Below are 17,507 nucleotides of genomic sequence, written 5' to 3' on the forward strand. Positions count from 1 at the left end.
GTAACTCGGAAACTTGAGGAATACATGCACTTACATATCAATGGCGTGACCTCGGCGAATTCATGGGCCGCCGTTCTTTTCTATCTCGCTTGCTCGGAAGGACTGGCCGTAACCCCAGGCGGCTGATAACAATTTGAAGCTCAATGCGAACCGTTGTGCCATTACCTAGGCTGTCTGATGTGAAATCACACAAGAAGGTACATAGGAAGGGGACTGTAGAAGTGTTCACAACTTGGATCGGCAGAGGCCGGAGTGCTAGCTACCGAGGAAGCTCCCGCCCGTGCTTGGCTTTTGCCGTATAAGGCAATGAGCAGAGCCGCTTTATGGAACGTGGAAGCGGTTGGTTTATACAAGCCGTAATTGTGCTTCGAATTAATGATGTCGACAACCCCGAGAAGGAAAACCCGCAATCCAACTCCGTGATCTACATGTTTACCAGCAACATGAGCGATGCTGTGGTGATGATGAAAGCGCCGTGCAATATAGTAACCAGTGTATAAAAGACCACATCAAGCCCATCATACTCACCGACTTGACAAAAATGCTACATTCTTCAACCGCAGACTCTCATCCAACTCGCTTCCATTATTTCACCCGCAGCCCGTCAAAATGAAGACCCTCTCCAGCATCGCCCTGCTCTTCCTGAGCGCCGCACCACTGGCAACCGCCCACGCCATCTTCAGCGACATCTGGGTGGACGGCGTGGACCAGAACCGCGCGTGCCTGCGCCCGGTACCCAGCAATTCCCCCGTCGAGTCTGTGACCTCCAACGACCTCCGATGCAACGTCGGCGGGACTCGGGGCATGTCGGGCATCTGCGATGCCAAGGCCGGCGGGTCCATCACGGTCGAGATGCATCAGCAGCCAAACGACCGCAGCTGCGCCAACGAGGCCATCGGCGGCAACCACTTTGGGCCCGTCATGGTGTACATGAGCAAGGTTGACGACGCGACCAGCGCAGACGGCTCGGCCCCTTGGTTCAAGGTTGATGAGTTTGGCTACGACGCCGCGACCAAGACCTGGGGCACCGATCTGCTGAACAAGGAGTGCGGCAAGCGGACGTTTAAGGTACCGAGCAACATCCCCGCGGGTAATTATCTCGTGAGGGCTGAGGCCATTGCGCTTCACACCGCGTCCCAGACGGGCGGGGCGCAGTTTTACATGAGCTGCTTTGTAAGTGTTTTTGCGAACTTATAATCTGGTGTATATGGTGAGCAAAATCAAGGAAACAGGGTCGTAACTAATTGTGTATCCACTGTATAGCAAGTCAACATCGCCGGAAGTAGCGGCGGTCAACTGCCTGCCGGAGTGTCGATCCCCGGCGCATACAATGCAAACGACCCAGGTATCAAGGTCAACATCTGGGACAGCGGGTTTAGCGACTACAAGATTCCGGGACCGGCTGTGATTGACACAAGCTTCATGTGAAAGGGTCTTGCCTTTTGGCTAATGACGTGGTTGTGTTGGCTTTTTCTAGATAGAACTAGAAGCAGATGCAACAAAGTAGCTATAGTGTAGAGAGAGTTAGATTTGTAAATATTCACATGTTAAAGCCCCAACAACAACAACAACAAACAACATGGAACTGTTGAGATCTCGTTGTCAATGCATTAAACGTGGTGTGATTTTGCTCCTCGCTGTTGCAGTGGTACCACTAAAGTAGGTATGAAAGTTACGCAGGGACAGGCAGCGGCCATTTTTCAGCGAATGGGTTTTGTGATGGAAACTTGGCATGCAAAACAGGGACCACGGGTCCGCAACGGCTTCGATCAGGAACCCGTGTTTTTACGTAGTATATTTCTCGGGAGAGCCCGGCTTGGGTTATATCTTCGGCCGGCAGTTTTCCTGTTCTGAGCAGATGCATCATCTGATGTTGACTGAGTGAAGAAGCATGCTTTTGCTTCAATGCGCGAAAGACGACGTGATTTTTTTTGGGGGGGGAGGGGAAAACCTTAGACAATTGGTAGGGTAAACCGGCAGTCAGGTCAAAGGCTGCAACTGCAACGTCTTATCTGTGTGGACCCATGTGAATGGGTGGGACCTCGCGTTGACTCCCGACGAACCGGGGCCCAAGCCAACCATCGCCAAGCCTACCCACTCTCCATTTGGCTGACGTTGTCGATTGTCAGCTCAGGATTCCAACAATTAACATTTTCACAATCAAAGAATAATCCATGTGTTACTGTCTAAGCGATGTCTGGTGAACGCATTACTGCAAGTTAACGGAAATCAGAACCCTCCCAAGGAAACAAACAAAAAAAAGGACAAATAGAAAAAGAAAGAACCAAAAAGAAAAGAAGGAAGCAAGGCACAAAAGGCTTCACATCCGACTGGCGGAGCACTCCACATCAAACAAAAGTCACCCATTCTTTCGGCGTCACTCTTTTTTTTTGGGACCCAACAGACTGCTGCGCTGCCCCCTGTGGCTCTATCATGACCAGACGTCCTTTAGCGCTCGTCTTGTATATGCAATCTTACGAGACAGCCTGATGTGGACTGATCATTGATACACGCGTAAACACCGTGCAGAGCACTTTACTATCTACCGTCAGATCTCAAAGAATTGCGGTCAGACACACACCGGCCACGCATACCCGGGCCGAGATAAGTTCGAAAGAAAAAGAAAAAAAAGAAAAGACGTGTGATTATATTTCTATCGGACTTCCATTTGTTGTCACTATATATTGAACATTGGGCGCAATTCTGTTTTTGGATGTCCAACTATTGATTTGTTTGCCTATACACGCCAAACAAATATTTTAAAAAAATGGCATCTGACACAACAACACCAATCGACTCGTTACCGAACGAGGTATGAGATCCCAAGCTCCTGCTTTCCCCACCTCGAAAGTGGACTCTTTTCCATGTCACAAAAGAAGAAAATAGGAAGAAAAAAAAAAAAAGAAAAAAGCTTACACCTTTACGGCCAGATTCTCGACTCTATCCTCTCCCCCCTCTCGACCCAGGACCTCATCAAACTAGCCCCTGTCGACCGTCGCATATACACGATCGTCCTCCGTCTCGTCCAACACCGCCTGGCAGCAGTCTTGGATCAAAAGAGCTCGCAGGAGCTCATATTGGAGTGCTACCCGCCCTCGGCAGCCCTGACCACCCCCTACCTCTTCTGCGACTTTGTCGAGACCAGCCGCCTCGACGGTAGCGGTTCCACCCTCCTGGATCCGGAAACGGAGCTCGACGGCAGCAGCAGTAGCGGCTCCTTGGGAGACCTGCGCAGCTTGTACTCGCGCTTCCGTCCCGTGGCCCAGGATGAGAACCGCCGCCCTAGGCACCGGTACCCAAGGCAAAGCAGCAGTATAGAGGATGCGGAGGAGGAGGATGCTGTGGTTCCGGAATCGCCTCCGTCCTTGGACGTCCACCTCGACGAGGGAGAGCAGTTCTCCCAGCTGGTGACGGTCACCAACGTCGTCGAGATGGGCTCCAGGCGGGGTCAGTTCCTGGGCCACGCCAACGTCAGTGACGGGGTGCTGAGGGTGTGGAGGGCATGGCTAGCCGCCGCTACAACCAATTCTGCTGCGGGGGGTCAAGGTGAGCAACGAGAGGCGATACTGTGGGCTGACGCGGAGAGGCATGTGGGTGTGAGGTTCAGGGTCTCGAGGAAGGACGCTTGGAGCCAGCCTTTGCTCCTTGGGGCGGATGAGGACCCGCCTGTCAGCTACAGGCTTGATTACGAAGGTGAGTTTTGTTGTCACTTTGCTGCGCGGTGTGCTGGGTTTCCAATGAAGAAAAATTCCCTGTGCGAGTTGATGGGAGCTCAAATAGGACTGCGCTAACCTGTCGCAACACAGAACTCGTGGTCAGGACCAGTCAACTACTTCTGACTATGGAAAGGTCGGAAAGTCAGGTGGCTACAAGCTCAGGTAACGATCTTATGCTCGTCCTATAAGCACATATCGGCCCGCCAAGCCGAGGACTACACCAACCAAAAATGAACCCTGTGGGAAGACTGTATCTGCTGTTTGCTGCCTCTGTTTTGTTCTGGTCTTTTTGCGACGCATGAATACGCCCTTGCAACCCGACCAGTGTCGGTGTTACGAGAAGAGAAGAGACGAGACGAAACCTTCCCCATCCACTCAGTCAGCGCGATTTTAAAGGCCGATTGATAGCTTGGGTACGACCGACCAGCGACAGCGGCGTCGGCACTTGTCTTTTTTTTTTTTTTTTTTTTTTTTTTTTTTTTTTTTTGACATTGATCCTTGTATGGGGGTTGGGGGGAGCCTTTACCGCTGTACAGCAAATCAAGCCGGTGAATGTAAAAGTTGGGGCTGGGGGACACGCTGATGGGCGTATTGTTTTGCAATACCGTCTTACTGATTATTTCCTGGCCATTCGTGCATTTGCACCTTTTGTTGCCTACAGGTTCTTCCATTTACATGGACCCGAGAGGATCGGTTCCACAACCGGTCCAGGCTCTCTACTACCCATTCTATCCGATGTTAGGATATGGGGATGTGATGGGATTCGGCAAAGTGATGGAGGATCTCATCAAAGTGGTCTGAAGTATGGATTTGGAGAGATCGAAGCGATATATCACGATACGACTACCTAGATTGGATGTCAGGGCAAGCACGGTGGAGAAAAAGTCTGATATCCTGGACCCTGGGGAAAGCAAACTGATTTTTTTGGTTGACAGCTCGGTTATACAGGCGTTCAGGGTTATGGAGCACGACGAAGCGACCATAGATGTTCTATTTTCAGGTATTTTCTTTTTGCTCCTACTTTTCATTTTTGATCCAGTCTATCTAGTAGAAGGGGTTTAGTAGAAGGGGCTTAAGATATGTGACATTCATGCAAAAGGGTCGTTCAGCCCTGCCGAACGCATTTACGGACCCCGGCTGCTCTTCGTCTCCAAGTCCGTTCAGACCTAGATCCCTGACGACTTTTTTGTGATTAATGCATGGCGGTTTGATTCACGAAACTTCATCCTGTCAAACCCACAAGAAAAATCACGCCTGGGCCCTTCCCGGAATCCATCAACATGATCGACGTCCATGCGCGCAACCCAAGATTTTCTTTCTCTGGTTAGTCTCTGTCTTTCCGAGCTTCTGGCAGGAGTAAATCTTACGTTATTTAAAAAAGGTATGTGTCCGGAACATGGGCGCTCTTGTGATGCTAGGCTCTGGAAAAGCCGGTTTATGCCTACCTGTCAATCATGGTTTGCTATGCCGTTTTTTTCTTTTATTTTTCTCTCCCTCAAGTCTCGGGGATAACCACATCCGATTGGGTTAGCAAAGATGATTAGATGCATTTTCGGGGTCTTTTCACCAACTCTTCTTGGTGTTCGAGAAGAGAATAGTGGCCTCGACGGAACAAGCCAGTCACGATGGCGACATGCAACACCTCCCCTGTCTCATGTCGTTTTTGTCCCAAAAATAAATAAAAAATTGCATTGTGCTTCTAGCTCATAGGAATACGTTCATCCCATGAAGCTCAAGATAAGCTGTCTCAGTGTGGTAAAGATAGACAGACAGACCCATTGAAACCAAAGACCAGATGATGGATATACTGCCGGCATGGAATGGATGGGGCTTTTTTTCTATCTGACCCCGCCCAAGCCAGCAATATGCGGGGCATAATATGTTCCGGAGGCCTTTCTGGATTAATCTAGGGGTTTGACGGTCATAGAGCGAGAAGAAAAATTCACGTAAACTGTAATTATCACCGTGTGATATTAGTCATATTAAGGATCTGTACATTTGCCGGTCACACCTTGGCACTTGGGCAGTTAGTTTATCTTGGTTGATCGAATTTTTTGCTCGTTCATGTGGGAGATGCTTTTGCTTCCCCATATCCACAGTTGCTTTTTATCGTCAACCGTCAACCGTCAACTTTACTTCTTAGAGTTTATTTGCTACAATATGACTGACTAAACAAGGTACTGTAATTTCTTGGCCCTTCCCCGCCTGCTGAGTCGCCTTGTCGCCTCCTGTTGAATTAATTTATTAGTGATTCATAATCTTTCCTTCTTATGCAAGCAATGACGGCGATGACTATCCTTGCCAAGTCAACTGTTGCCCCCTCTGCTCAGAGTCTCGTGTTAATGATTTCGCCAAATAGTCTGACAAGTCATCTCAAGTCTGGCGTCTGTTAATCTAAAAGACCTCAACGGTCTTGGCGAGTTGCTAGTGCCCGTTTCTCCATGTCCGATCTTGCCTGCGAGGTACCTACCCTGGGCAAGATAGCTCATGTCGCACACAGCCTCCCTCGTTCCCTTGTGCCATCGAGGACAGAAGACGCGTCGCGCCTGCGATTGAATCGTGCCTATCCCATTGCTGTGCTCCCTAGGTAGGCTTCATGACCTGGCCTGTCCTTAAATGGAAAAAGATCCACCAAGACGTCAACTTTCATGACAAGAAGAAGGAAACAGGACATTTTGCATCTGATGTTGACGGATGTCCGTGTCTTCAAAGATCAAAGATCGGCCCAAGGGCTGATACTACATAGTTTACAATGTTGCGTAGTTTGCTGGCTTCCACCCTGCAGCTTAGCTTGTCTTCGATACTTCCTTACCACGTGCATACTAGCGTTGTAACATTCAAACCCCGTCTGGCCATATTTACCTATGTTCTTTATTTCTACAGAGGGTTGTACTCGCTAGGCCTCCAAACTCGGTCAAAGTTACATACATCAAAATTGGTTCACATAGAGGGATATGCATGCCCAGAAATGCGGGCCATTCTGTTTCATCCTCCAACGGTGCCAAGGGCCAAAACGTCACCCCCTGTTGCCCCGGTTGTCAGTGCGCATGGTCTGTGGGTAGCAACCTACAACCAACTAACCTTCCCACTGAAGTTTGTCACACCAATAGGGCGTAGTGCCGAACTCCATACTGCATGCGTTAAAGAGGTCCTTTCAGCTGCAAGGGCTTCTGCCATTTTGATCCAACCACAACGGCGAGATTGAGATGGATGGGCCACACACCGGGATTGGCCGGACACGTTTTCAACCGCAGGCGACTCACACCACTTTTTTGCCAACTTTAATACTCTAACGACATTGACTGACTGCACGGAACCTTGGTGTCCCCTTGGGTTTTGCATGATGAAATTCGCATGATGGCCAAGTGAGCACTTTTTGTCCATTCCGTCAAATCGCGTCTTGTACCCATATTCCAATCCAATCTTGCAGAGTCTGTCTGGATTCCACTCGGTCGTTTTCCTCATCAAAGAAAAGTACAAAAGTATTGCGTGCGTACTGTAGTACTTACTATGTTATGGTAAGGTAAGTTCTTGAGAGGTAGGTAGTTAGTTCATTGTGCAGATCTTGTTCATTCTCCACGCCCATATCCTAGTGTCATGTCAACGGTTCAACGAAGAAGAAAGTTCTTCTGTGGGTTTCGCTTCCTCCCGACCCATCCGCGAGCCCTGGTCCCTCATCTCTCAAACGAAATACACTGCGTAATCAAAAATTTTACCAGCTCGTTTTCCGCAACTCCTTGGTTGTCCCCTCCATTTACTCTTATCACAGTGCTACTATAGACAGCTTTGAGTGATCGTCATCCCAAAGCAGCCCCACTCGCTTAACGTCCCTGGTCCTCGTTATGGGGCCATCGGTACAATCTTTTTTTGGTTCCCTTGTCCATTTCTTCACCGGGCGCGCAACTCTCCCTTTCTCCCTTATGCAAAGCCATGTGTGTATCTAGGCTAGGGTGAACACGGGCCTTTTTTTTTCTTCTTTTTTTTTTGTGTGTGTTTGCTTTTGTGCTTCATTTTTCTCTTCTCCCTTTGGTTCCAATGTTTCTTGCATAGGGAACATCTTATACTCTTTTGTTTTCTTTTCTCCCTGGCTCCTTGCTGGATCAAGGTTTGCCTTTTTTTTGTTCAACTTCCATTCTTTAAGCAGGGCTTAGGCATCTTTGCCTTTGCGAGATTCTCCTGCGGGACAGTGAGAAGGGTCGGAACCAATTACCGACATACGTTCTCTATATCATTTCCTTCATCTTTTTGTTGGATTTTCCCTTGGTGGTAATACAAGATGGAGTCATTAGCAGACCTTGCAAGGGTGGCTAGGAGAGCACAGGAGGATGCGCAGAGGGCAGCAGAGGCTCCGAGCCCCGTCGAGCCGGCGCCGGCTGCGAACAATGGGACAGGTTTTGAGTCGGGTCCGAAGCAGGATATGTCGACACCACGTACACCGAATATGGCAATCGTCCCTCCATTAATCCAGGACTTGAGGTTGGGATCCGCACCGCCTTCGGCAGGACTACCGCTCCCGCCGCTACCTGCCGCTGCGAAATCACCATCTTCGATTTCCACTAGTTCGGCACCAGGAAGCACAAACTCTATCCCTCTAGGCGCCACAAATACAACCGAACCCACCTCGGTCACGACACCGGCGAGGATAGCTCCGCTGAATGTTGGTCAGCGCATTGAGATCTCGCCCGATTACAGGCCGAAAACGAGCTCGACGAAGCGTCTTTCTTTTGGTTCTGCGGCCTCCAGTAAGCGACCTATCAAGTATGCCAGGGGTGGTATCGAGTTGTCACCACAGCCGAGCGACGATGACAACGATCCTCTGGTAAGTATTTATCAGCCATGTCCTTGATTCGCATGAGAAAGCAGTGGGAAACGGAAAGCCCCTGAAATGATAGCTGACTTGATCGCGTAGAACTGGCCACTGTGGAAGAAGGATCTCAACCTGGCAGCACTTTTACTCACCGTTGCCCTGATCCAAGTGATGAAGACTGTCTTTGTCTCGGTCAATGTTGTTCTCGAACAAACTTTGAACAGGTCTTACACGGCCATCGCGGCCTTGACCGGCGCGCCGCTGATTTTCTCTGCCCTAACCGGCATGGTGGCCCTCGTGGCATCGCGCGTATACGGCAAGAGGCCCGTCTATCTCGCCGCCACCGCGCTCATCTTCTTCAGCTCCATCTGGAACGCGGCCGCCACCGAGTTCAACAATGTGATGGCAGCGCGCATCTTTCAGGGCATGGGCTGGGGCGTCTTTGACTCGCTCGTCCTAGGCTCGATCCACGACACTTTCTTCGAGCACGAGCGCGGCCTCCGCGTGGCCATCTACCAGATCGTGTCGGTGGGCACCCTCTGGGGCGGCCCGTTACTCGGCGGCGTCGCGTCGCAGAACCCCGCCAGCTGGCAGACCCAGTTCCAGATCCTCTGCAGCTTCCAGGCCGTGTCGGTGCTGCTCGTCGCCCTGGCCGTGCCCGAGACGGCCTTTGACAGGGCCTTTGTCATCCGCAACACCCCCAGCACGGCCGGGACCTGGAAGCAGCCATCACTCAGGCCGCGCGGGCAGGTCGATATCGAAAAGGCCAGGGAGTACCTGATGACCATGAAGCCCGTGAGCTACAACGCTCGCGACCAGGACAGGGATCTTCTTCTGCAGGCACCACGGGCCATGATCGCACCGACGACCATCATGCTCGTCTCGGCGTCTTTCATCCCTTTCTCGGCACTCTGGTCCATCGCGAGCTCGTTCAGCATGCTGTTCGCCCACCTGCCCTTCAACATGTCCCCGTCGCAGATCGGCGCGCTGATGGCCGGCCCCTTCATCCTGGGCGTGCTAACGACTGCATTCTTTTCCCTGACCCCGTTCTGGCAGCGCATCAAGTCCTGCCCCAAGATCGGGCTGATCGCTCTGGCCACGGGCTCCATCCTGACCTTTGTCGCGACCCTGGCCATGGGCCTGTACACCCAGACGGCCATGGCGACGCCCATGTCCACCGCCGCCGCCTCCTCCGCAGCCAGCACCACCCCGGCCGCCGCATCCGAAACGAGCCCCTTTATGATCGACGGCGTGGCCAAGAACGTCAGCTTCCCCGCGCTGGGCTTCCTGTTGGGCCTGCTCGCCGCGGGTGCCTACACCCTGGACGCGACGGTCCGCCCGACCATCCGCCGCTCGACGTCCTTTACGTCGTCGAACCTGGGCATCGCGCTGCGCAACACGGTCGATATGGAGGGCGCCGTGTCGGTCTGGCGCGCCCTGATCGCCGGCATCTTCGTCATTGGCACGCCGAACATCTCGTGGACCTTCTCGGCCATGGCGGGCAGCCTGGTCGGCTTCGCCGTCACGCAGATGTTGCTGATCGTCGTCCTCGGTTTCGTCTGGTGGCGGTTCGACCAAGATATCATACGGTGGGACGGCGTCGTCATGAAGCTGGTCGACCTGGGCTCGCTCAAGAGGTCGGGCAGCTATATGGATATGGACTGAGCCAGGGGTAGCCTATATTTGACGGGGTAAGATTTTCTTCTCCGGTCTTTTCATCTTTGTTGATTGTGCCGTTGCACGTCAGTATTTCCTCACTCACTCAGCCTTGTTTTGTTTTTTTGTTTAGTTTTTGTTATGTTATACCTTGGCTGTCACCGGTACCTTGGACCGAATGGGTATTTCCCTTTGTGTTTGTGTTTTACCATTTACCTACTAGCTGTATACCCTCTTTTTTTTCATAATTCTGACACCTGCTTTTATTTCACTGTATGGCCAGAAAAAAATGTGACCCGCAGAGAAGACCCCTTAATATTTAAAATTTAGCTCGTCGAATGTAAGCACCTTATATACAGCGCAGAAGCCTTTTTTTTTCCTCCTTCGCTAGCAGTTCGTTTCATCATATTCGGCCGATTTCATCATCGCGACGCCGACGACGGCTGTGGGTATTGTCTGATTTGATCCGAACTGAACAGTATCGACGAGCATCTGAGTCAATGATCGACAAGCGGGTATGGAAGGATCAGACGATTGGAAGATCTGGGGATTAACAACCACAGTCAGGCAGGCATGACGCTGCACTTCCAGCTGCAGACTGAGCTGGAGGCTGAAAATAGAAAAAAAAAAAAAAATACAGCAGTCGCCAAGAGTTGTCTGAGGCAGCCAAATCAATGTCGGGCTAAATTTGGCGCCGACTGGACCGTCTGATATGCTGAGCTAGTCGAGCCCTGAGTAGTCAACTTTTATTCTTCTTGTTATTTTCAAGTCCAGACACTTGATTATAGTGCACATCATGGGGAAATGCAACCGGACTAAAAGGCCCGCGTTCCCATGTTTTATTTGCTTTTGCAGCTTTGCAGTTCGACAACACACCAGCAGTGGATGCAGCCTTTGGATGAGATTGCTAAATAACAGCATCATCAAGCGTGTCCCCAAGCAACTTCAAGGTGTTAGTCATGAGATGAGGCAAGATGTGTCGTGTAGCTACTTTGTACCTGGGGGTAGCTGTCACAATGAACTGCCAAAAGATAGGTTGATATCAGATCTGCCTCGTATTATCCCGAACACAAGACTTTTTTTTTAATCCGATCTCGGTCCATGGAGGGGGGGATCAAATAAACAAAACCTTGTCTCGGGAAGCTCTGGCGATGTTTCTTTGGTCGGCGCCTTGCAGCGGCCGTAGCACTGCATAACATTACCTTTTTTTCCCACGTGCTTCACGGTCCCGGGTTGCTGGCCCTGGGTGAGACATTTTTTCTTTTGTCTCATTTCATTTTTTTTTTTTTTTTTTTTTTTTTTTTTTTTTTTTTTTTTTNTGCTTTTTTCTTTCTTTTTTCAACCACTCTAACAATAGTTGGACCGCTATCAGCACAACTATCCTATACTTACCGGTATCATCCGAGCTGAGTGTCGCGATATTCGAGAGAAAAAAAAAAAAAAAAAAAAAAAAAGAATTTCACAAAAATATGATGCGGAAGCCCGTAAATTATATCTTGGATGTCGGGGTCATATGCATGCAGTAACCCGTAAGCTGATGCGGGGGTCGGGTTACTGTTTGTCTACACTTGGTTTGACCGTTTTCCATCAACAAACGGTCCGTCAAAGAAAACAGAAAAATCTCGGACGCGTCACGAGGCCGAACCAGGGGCTTTTTTTCAGCTCGGAAGATTTCAATCAGAAAGAAAAAGAAAAAAATCCTGTGGTTTAAAATATCAGGTGCTGGTTATCATCCGTTGGTGCCTGGGTAAACAATGACGCCTTGAAATCGTCACAAAGAACAAACGCTTCGTTCTAATAAGCGCAATAAGCGAGCGATTTGTGGGGCCCCGTTGGCGAATGGATATGCCAAATCAAAGCGTGGCTGTCAACCTGCAACTATTGGTGTGTTGAGGTGGACAGAAGCGGACAACTTAAGCGAGTGCTGATTGTGAGGAAGAGCCAAGTCTGCTTTTGTGCTTTCCCTTTGTTTAGCTCCAAAAAAAGGGACGCTGATTTCCGGGCTGGGCTAAGGGATTGCGTGTCAAGGTTGTCTATGGTTCCTCCATTAGAAAGCTCGTGAATGCGAATGCGAGGTGGGATGATTGGGATGTTTGATTGACTTCTAGCCTAGTTGGCCCACCTACCTATTTAGTCACCATTGGGCAAACAAGAAACATCTTCTTACGCAGTTGCAAGTGAGAAGATAATTTGACTGTAAATCACCACAGACAGCATATTTCTTTTGGTGCTGCGTAACACGACATAAATAGGGTCTTGTTTACCTGGAAACTTACTCTTTGATGGTTCTTGTCTCGGGTGTCCGCTGTTACCAACCAGTCTAGTGTCTCCCGAACATCTTCAACATAAACTTGGTAAATCTTAGGGGTCTCGCAATATTCTTCTCAACTAAAAAGAAGATAAGAAAACCCACATATCTTGAGAGGTGAACCTTGGAAATCATGAGCAGTGTTCAGCATTACAACGACTGGCCAAACACACAAGGCGTAAGCAGGTTTCCCATTTTCCGTCACTGGCTTTTCACTTACACTCAAGACTAACATCTCTCATTTTCAGTTCGACGTCCGGTATCAAGAACTCAAGCCCAAGGAACTCACTGTCAAAGGCAACATACCTACTTACTGCGCCGGCGTGCTCTTCCGGAATGGTCTAGGCCCGCGCTCCGTTGAGACGGACAAGAACGGGAAAAAGACAACCGTGTACAAAACCAGCCACTGGTTTGACAGCTTCGCACAGGTCCACCGGTTCCAGATCCACGCGCCGACGCCCGACAACCCAAAAGTCCGGGTGACGCACAACTCACGACTGACCAGCGACGGCGTCGTCGAGCGCGTCAAGCGGACAGGTTCCCTCAACGACGTCACCTTCGGCGCAAAGAGGGATCCATGCAAGTCGCTCTTCCAAAAGGCACAGGCTTTATTCGCCCCAGTTCGCGGTGAAGGAAAGTATGCCGGAGATGTGAACGTGTCAGTAGCCCTTTCGGCAAACTTTCCGGGCCTATCGAGGTCAGCCGAGAGGGTCAATGGCAGGGTCGAGGGGCCAACGTTGATCAACAAGACCGACTCGACTATGATGCAGGCTCTGGACCCAGAGACGCTGGAGCCTATCGGGGTAGCGAGTCAAAAGAGGCTGCATCCGGACTTGGCAGGACCGCTCAGCGCTGCCCACGCCAGCACATGTCCCAAGACAGGCGATGTGTTCAACTACAACCTTGATCTAGGTCGTTACCAAACCTACCGCGTGTTTGTCGTGTCGGCATCGACGGGAGAAACATCCATCCTTGCCACTATCAAATATCCAGCCGCATACCTACACTCACTATTCCTATCCGAGAACTATGTCATCCTCTGCGTCTGGAACTGCTTCTACTCCATGGGCGGGGCGAGCACGCTGTGGACCCGCAACCTGGCTGAAGCGTTTGCGCCGTACGACAAGACTAAGCCGGCGACATGGTTTGTGATCGACCGGAAACCTGGTGGAAGGGGCCTGGTGAAGACTTTCGAGTCAGATGCCTTTTACGCCTTTCATACCATTAACGCGTACGAGGTCGAGGCCAAGGGCGAAGACGACTCGCAAGTGGACATTGTCGCCGACGTCTGCACGTTCGATAACATCGACAGCATCACGAGGCTATACATCGATAACCTCTTGTCGGACTCGCCAGCCGCCAAAAAGCGCTGTGAGGAGGACCGTTTCTGGAGCGCCAGGTACTCACGCTACCGTCTGGCGGGGGTTCCGAGTTCGGGCAAGGATGATGAAACCACGAAGCCAAAGAGGGTGCAGCTTGAGTACCAAGGCGCGGCCGAACTTGGAGGGCCAGAGTTACCCAGCATCAACGAGGCGTACCGTGCACGGAAGCACCGGTTCGTCTACGGCGTGACGGCGACGGGGAAAAGCACTTTTCTCGACGGGCTCGTCAAGCTGGACGTAGATACGGGCGAGGCTGTTTGCTGGAGCCGGCCTGGACAGACTGCGAGCGAGCCGATATTTGTCGCGGATCCGGACCCCACAGTGTACGGGATTGTAGAGGACGCGGGAGTCCTGCTAACCGTAGTGTTGGATGGGATCCAAGGGGAGAGTTATCTCCTGGTGCTAGACGCCAAGGACATGACAGAAATCGCCAGAGCGGACGTCGGTAGCGTGGTTGGCTTTGGGTTCCATGGACTCCATCTCTCCGCTAGCTTGTGAGGGTGAAAATCGAGGGTTGTGTGGCCGCTTTCAATCTATTTATGTGTTCATGATCTGGTTGGTTTTCTCTTCTTCATGTTGGTTGGTTTTTGTTTTCAGTTGCGGTGGATTCTGTCAGCCATCCCGGTAGCCAATACATAACATCTTCATGGCCCGTTTTCATTTGTTGGAGTGTTATATGGTATCGCAAGAAAGCGTTGACTTGAATAAATATTGCAATGTTGAGAGAATAAGGTACCTACCTACCTTGCTACCTACCCGAATTTGAATTAGTGTGGTGACATTTCATGGAAGGTACAGTGCCAAGAGTACTTTGAAGTTACTGAAATGGGTGCTTCCAAAGGGTCTTGGCGTCAAAGCAACAACCATGAGCTGACCTGGAAAGCGGATTACATAACCCACACCATACTGCGCTAGTCCTGATATCGATTAGCGTCACATTCAAGCTGACAGCCCATCGCAGTTTCGTACCTTTGCCCTTGGCAGGCAGGCGCCATCGTGAATTTCAATTCGAAGCTTGACGCGACAGCATCCTGCCTTTCGTACTGCGACCCGACCTACGAACCGACCCCTCAGTCGTCATCCCTGCGTCCGTTCAAAGCTAGGCACCGATTAAATCAATTCGATTTCCTTCTCTCCACAACTGAGAATTGCTTAGGAACTACACCCGCCATCATGGGCAAGAAGAAGCGCAGCCATCCCGACGTTGAGGAGCTCCTGGCGCGGCCATGGTGCTACTACTGTCCGTCCTGCCCCCAGCACGTACCCCTTTGGCATGCACTTGCAGGAGCAGAACTGACATTTCTCAATCTATAGGCGAAAGAGACTTTGAGGACCTGAAGCTGCTTATCTCGCACCAAAAGGCAAAGCACTTTAAATGCGATCGATGTGGTCGCCGATTGAACACAGCAGGCGGTTAGTCAGGCTCCCTGGGATTCTTCACCGAATTTTGCTAGCGACAAAGAACAGACATTGGTGGCTAACCAATATCATGAGCGTTTAGGTCTCGCCGTGCACATGAACCAGGTGCACAAGGAAAGCTTGGACAAGGTCGAGAATGCGCTGCCGAATCGTGATGGTTTGGATATTGAAATCTTCGGTATGGAGGGTGTTCCGGAGGATATGTTGGCCCAGCACAGAACGCGCATCATCACAAACTACTACGAGGCCCAAGAGGCCCGACGCGCCGCCACAGGCAACCCGCCGCCGGGGCAATCGGGTGGTCAAGGCCCGGCCAAGAAGATCAAGATCGAGACGCCCGAGGAGATTAAGAAGCGTTTGGCCGAACACAAAGCCCGCCGCGCACTGGGACAGACAAATGGAAATCCTGGCTCAGATGTGCCAAATCCTGCACAAAGCGCAAGCCCGGGATCATTTGTAAGTTCAAATCTGTTCATCTGGTACCTATTCCGCCCCTTGACATGGATACTGATTCAAGTCTCAATTCGCAGTCAACCCCTTTCAACGCCCCTCCTCAATATGGTCAGCCTGGATACAACATGCAACAATACCCGGGATACCCAGCTTCTACTCTTCCTACAAGACCTCCTGGGGTTGGTGTCGCTGCTCCACAAGCACTCCCGCAAAGGCCACCATACGGCGCTCCTGGATTCCCACCTCCCGCAGGTGCAGGGATGCCGTCTACGCTCGATGACCTTGTCTCTGGTGCCGCGCAGAGTGCGGGTGGCCGCAGTGGCGATGATATCGACAAGATGATTAGGCTAGCGGAGGCTGGGGTCAAGCCGGCTGGCGAGGGCGCCGCGGACCCCAAGAGCAAGAAGGACAAGAGCTCAAGGATGATGGTGGCGAACTCGACGTTCAGCTTGGAGGAATTGATGGTACAGCAATGGACAACCTCAGCAGGCGCGGCAATAGCCGTATGAAGCTTCTAAATGTTGTACGGCCTTTAATAATTCTAACATTTGTCGGAGTTTTGGTGCAAGAAATGTGGCAATTGATTGGGCTTGCTTTCTTGTCTGAGTTTATGTCTGCTCACATGAACTGCTTCACAGGCATCGACGATCACAGGTCGAGATGAACGGAACGCTTGACAAGCAGAGACCGCGGTCCATCATGTTACTGCCTTGACTCACGCAACTGGCGCAGAACTGCGAAAGACATGATTTCTAACGGTATACTATTGCTTATCAATTTGACTCGAGATGGCCTTCGGTATAAGATCAACCGATGATGTGGGTGCCACTTGCGCACGGTTCGAGAGAACTTGACCGCTAGCATGTACGGGCGGACAAAATCTGGTTCACACATGTTGAAGCAAGCCTGGTTTGTGGATTTTTCTCTCCCGGCTAAATACACTGCTGCATGTTGGGGTTTCGTTTGAGGTCACATTTCCCCGCATGCCTACCTTATTTCCCCCAAGCCTACCTTATATCCCCCAGCTTTTAGTGATTACACCACATCTCAACTGGAAGCTATGGAGTTTCTCACCGTAGGCCTGGTCATACTTGGCACACGCTGATGCAGCTGCTTTCCCATAGTTGATACCTGACTGGCCTCAATGTATACAGAAGTATTGATCCCTAGGTATGTAGCCCTATTGCTTAACATCCAGCTTGCGGAACGAAGCAGAGCTCTTCACCATTGGACGGCAGTGCGCCCATCCATATAGACCCACGATGGCTATTGATGACGAGTCGCTATTATCACTTTGTTATTGTATTTCTCCACATCATGAGAAGATCGCCCGGCTGAACAGTTTCGGCTACTCGTCAGTCAGGATCCGCAGTGCTTTTATCCGTAATTCAGGTCTAGCCAACCTAGACATACCACATCATGACCCTCTCAGACGAGCTTTCTCCGACTGTCACAACATGCCTCGTGCCTGACAGCCTCCATACTCGGACCTGGTTTCTTGGCCAACCGTCAAACACCAACGACTCCATTACTGGACCGAACAACCCCTCGTCATTGAACGTTCTCGATGCAACCGCACCTTCGGTGTGACCATTGGATCGCCCTAGTCTCCCCTCCTCGCCTAAAATCAGATTACCTGCGATGGAGCCAATATTGACTGCAGGGTATTCGGGCCTGGGCTGCACCCCAACAATCTGGTTGCGATATATTAACCGGATGCTTTCACTTGTCTCTCCGACCGTTGACATTTGTTTTCTTATGGGATG

General features: G+C 50.9%; 5 protein-coding genes across 5 annotated transcripts; all 5 read left to right on the top strand.

Annotated features, from left to right (window-relative positions):
• The first annotated feature begins 536 nt into the window (after positions 1-536).
• PgNI_03554 (uncharacterized protein) lies at positions 537-1,732 on the top strand. The gene is made up of 2 exons (XM_031123608.1): positions 537-1,173; positions 1,264-1,732. The coding sequence occupies exons 1-2, from the start codon at positions 610-612 to the stop codon at positions 1,426-1,428; spliced, it is 729 nt and encodes a 242-aa protein (XP_030985767.1). The 5' UTR covers positions 537-609; the 3' UTR covers positions 1,429-1,732.
• An 842-nt stretch (positions 1,733-2,574) lies between these two features.
• On the top strand, positions 2,575-4,197 carry PgNI_03555 (uncharacterized protein). The gene is made up of 3 exons (XM_031123609.1): positions 2,575-2,812; positions 2,931-3,693; positions 3,807-4,197. Exons 1-3 carry the CDS (start codon positions 2,768-2,770, stop codon positions 3,902-3,904), a joined length of 906 nt encoding a protein of 301 aa, XP_030985768.1. The 5' UTR covers positions 2,575-2,767; the 3' UTR covers positions 3,905-4,197.
• A 3,436-nt stretch (positions 4,198-7,633) lies between these two features.
• On the top strand, positions 7,634-10,862 carry PgNI_03556 (uncharacterized protein). The gene is made up of 3 exons (XM_031123610.1): positions 7,634-8,535; positions 8,626-10,519; positions 10,659-10,862. The coding sequence occupies exons 1-2, from the start codon at positions 7,993-7,995 to the stop codon at positions 10,186-10,188; spliced, it is 2,106 nt and encodes a 701-aa protein (XP_030985769.1). The 5' UTR covers positions 7,634-7,992; the 3' UTR covers positions 10,189-10,519; positions 10,659-10,862.
• Positions 10,863-12,620: 1,758 nt separating this feature from the next.
• PgNI_03557 (uncharacterized protein) lies at positions 12,621-14,367 on the top strand (the record flags this gene model as incomplete). Its single annotated transcript, XM_031123611.1, has 2 exons — positions 12,621-12,665; positions 12,736-14,367. 2 exons carry the CDS (start codon positions 12,621-12,623, stop codon positions 14,365-14,367), a joined length of 1,677 nt encoding a protein of 558 aa, XP_030985770.1.
• Positions 14,368-14,889: 522 nt separating this feature from the next.
• Positions 14,890-16,697, top strand: PgNI_03558 (uncharacterized protein). Its single transcript, XM_031123612.1, has 5 exons — positions 14,890-15,109; positions 15,184-15,282; positions 15,371-15,744; positions 15,819-16,261; positions 16,380-16,697. Exons 1-4 carry the CDS (start codon positions 15,043-15,045, stop codon positions 16,248-16,250), a joined length of 972 nt encoding a protein of 323 aa, XP_030984501.1. The 5' UTR covers positions 14,890-15,042; the 3' UTR covers positions 16,251-16,261; positions 16,380-16,697.
• Positions 16,698-17,507: the final 810 nt, after the last annotated feature.

Source organism: Pyricularia grisea, assembly GCF_004355905.1.
Source record: "Pyricularia grisea strain NI907 chromosome Unknown Pyricularia_grisea_NI907_Scaffold_2, whole genome shotgun sequence".
Taxonomy (NCBI): Eukaryota; Fungi; Ascomycota; class Sordariomycetes; order Magnaporthales; family Pyriculariaceae; genus Pyricularia; species Pyricularia grisea.

Excerpts from the sequence above, each read along its gene's own strand:
- PgNI_03554 (XM_031123608.1), top strand. The coding sequence starts at position 610 with ATGAAGACCCTCTCCAGCATCGCCCTGCTCTTCCTGAGCGCCGCACCA. Across the intron at positions 1,174-1,263 it reads AGTTTTACATGAGCTGCTTT|CAAGTCAACATCGCCGGAAG; the intron begins GTAAGTGTTTTT and ends TCCACTGTATAG.
- PgNI_03555 (XM_031123609.1), top strand. The coding sequence starts at position 2,768 with ATGGCATCTGACACAACAACACCAATCGACTCGTTACCGAACGAG. Across the intron at positions 2,813-2,930 it reads TCGACTCGTTACCGAACGAG|ATTCTCGACTCTATCCTCTC; the intron begins GTATGAGATCCC and ends CTTTACGGCCAG. Across the intron at positions 3,694-3,806 it reads CTACAGGCTTGATTACGAAG|AACTCGTGGTCAGGACCAGT; the intron begins GTGAGTTTTGTT and ends GTCGCAACACAG.
- PgNI_03556 (XM_031123610.1), top strand. The coding sequence starts at position 7,993 with ATGGAGTCATTAGCAGACCTTGCAAGGGTGGCTAGGAGAGCACAGGAG. Across the intron at positions 8,536-8,625 it reads ACGATGACAACGATCCTCTG|AACTGGCCACTGTGGAAGAA; the intron begins GTAAGTATTTAT and ends TTGATCGCGTAG.
- PgNI_03558 (XM_031123612.1), top strand. The coding sequence starts at position 15,043 with ATGGGCAAGAAGAAGCGCAGCCATCCCGACGTTGAGGAGCTCCTGGCG. Across the intron at positions 15,110-15,183 it reads GCGGCCATGGTGCTACTACT|GCGAAAGAGACTTTGAGGAC; the intron begins GTCCGTCCTGCC and ends CTCAATCTATAG. Across the intron at positions 15,283-15,370 it reads CCGATTGAACACAGCAGGCG|GTCTCGCCGTGCACATGAAC; the intron begins GTTAGTCAGGCT and ends ATGAGCGTTTAG.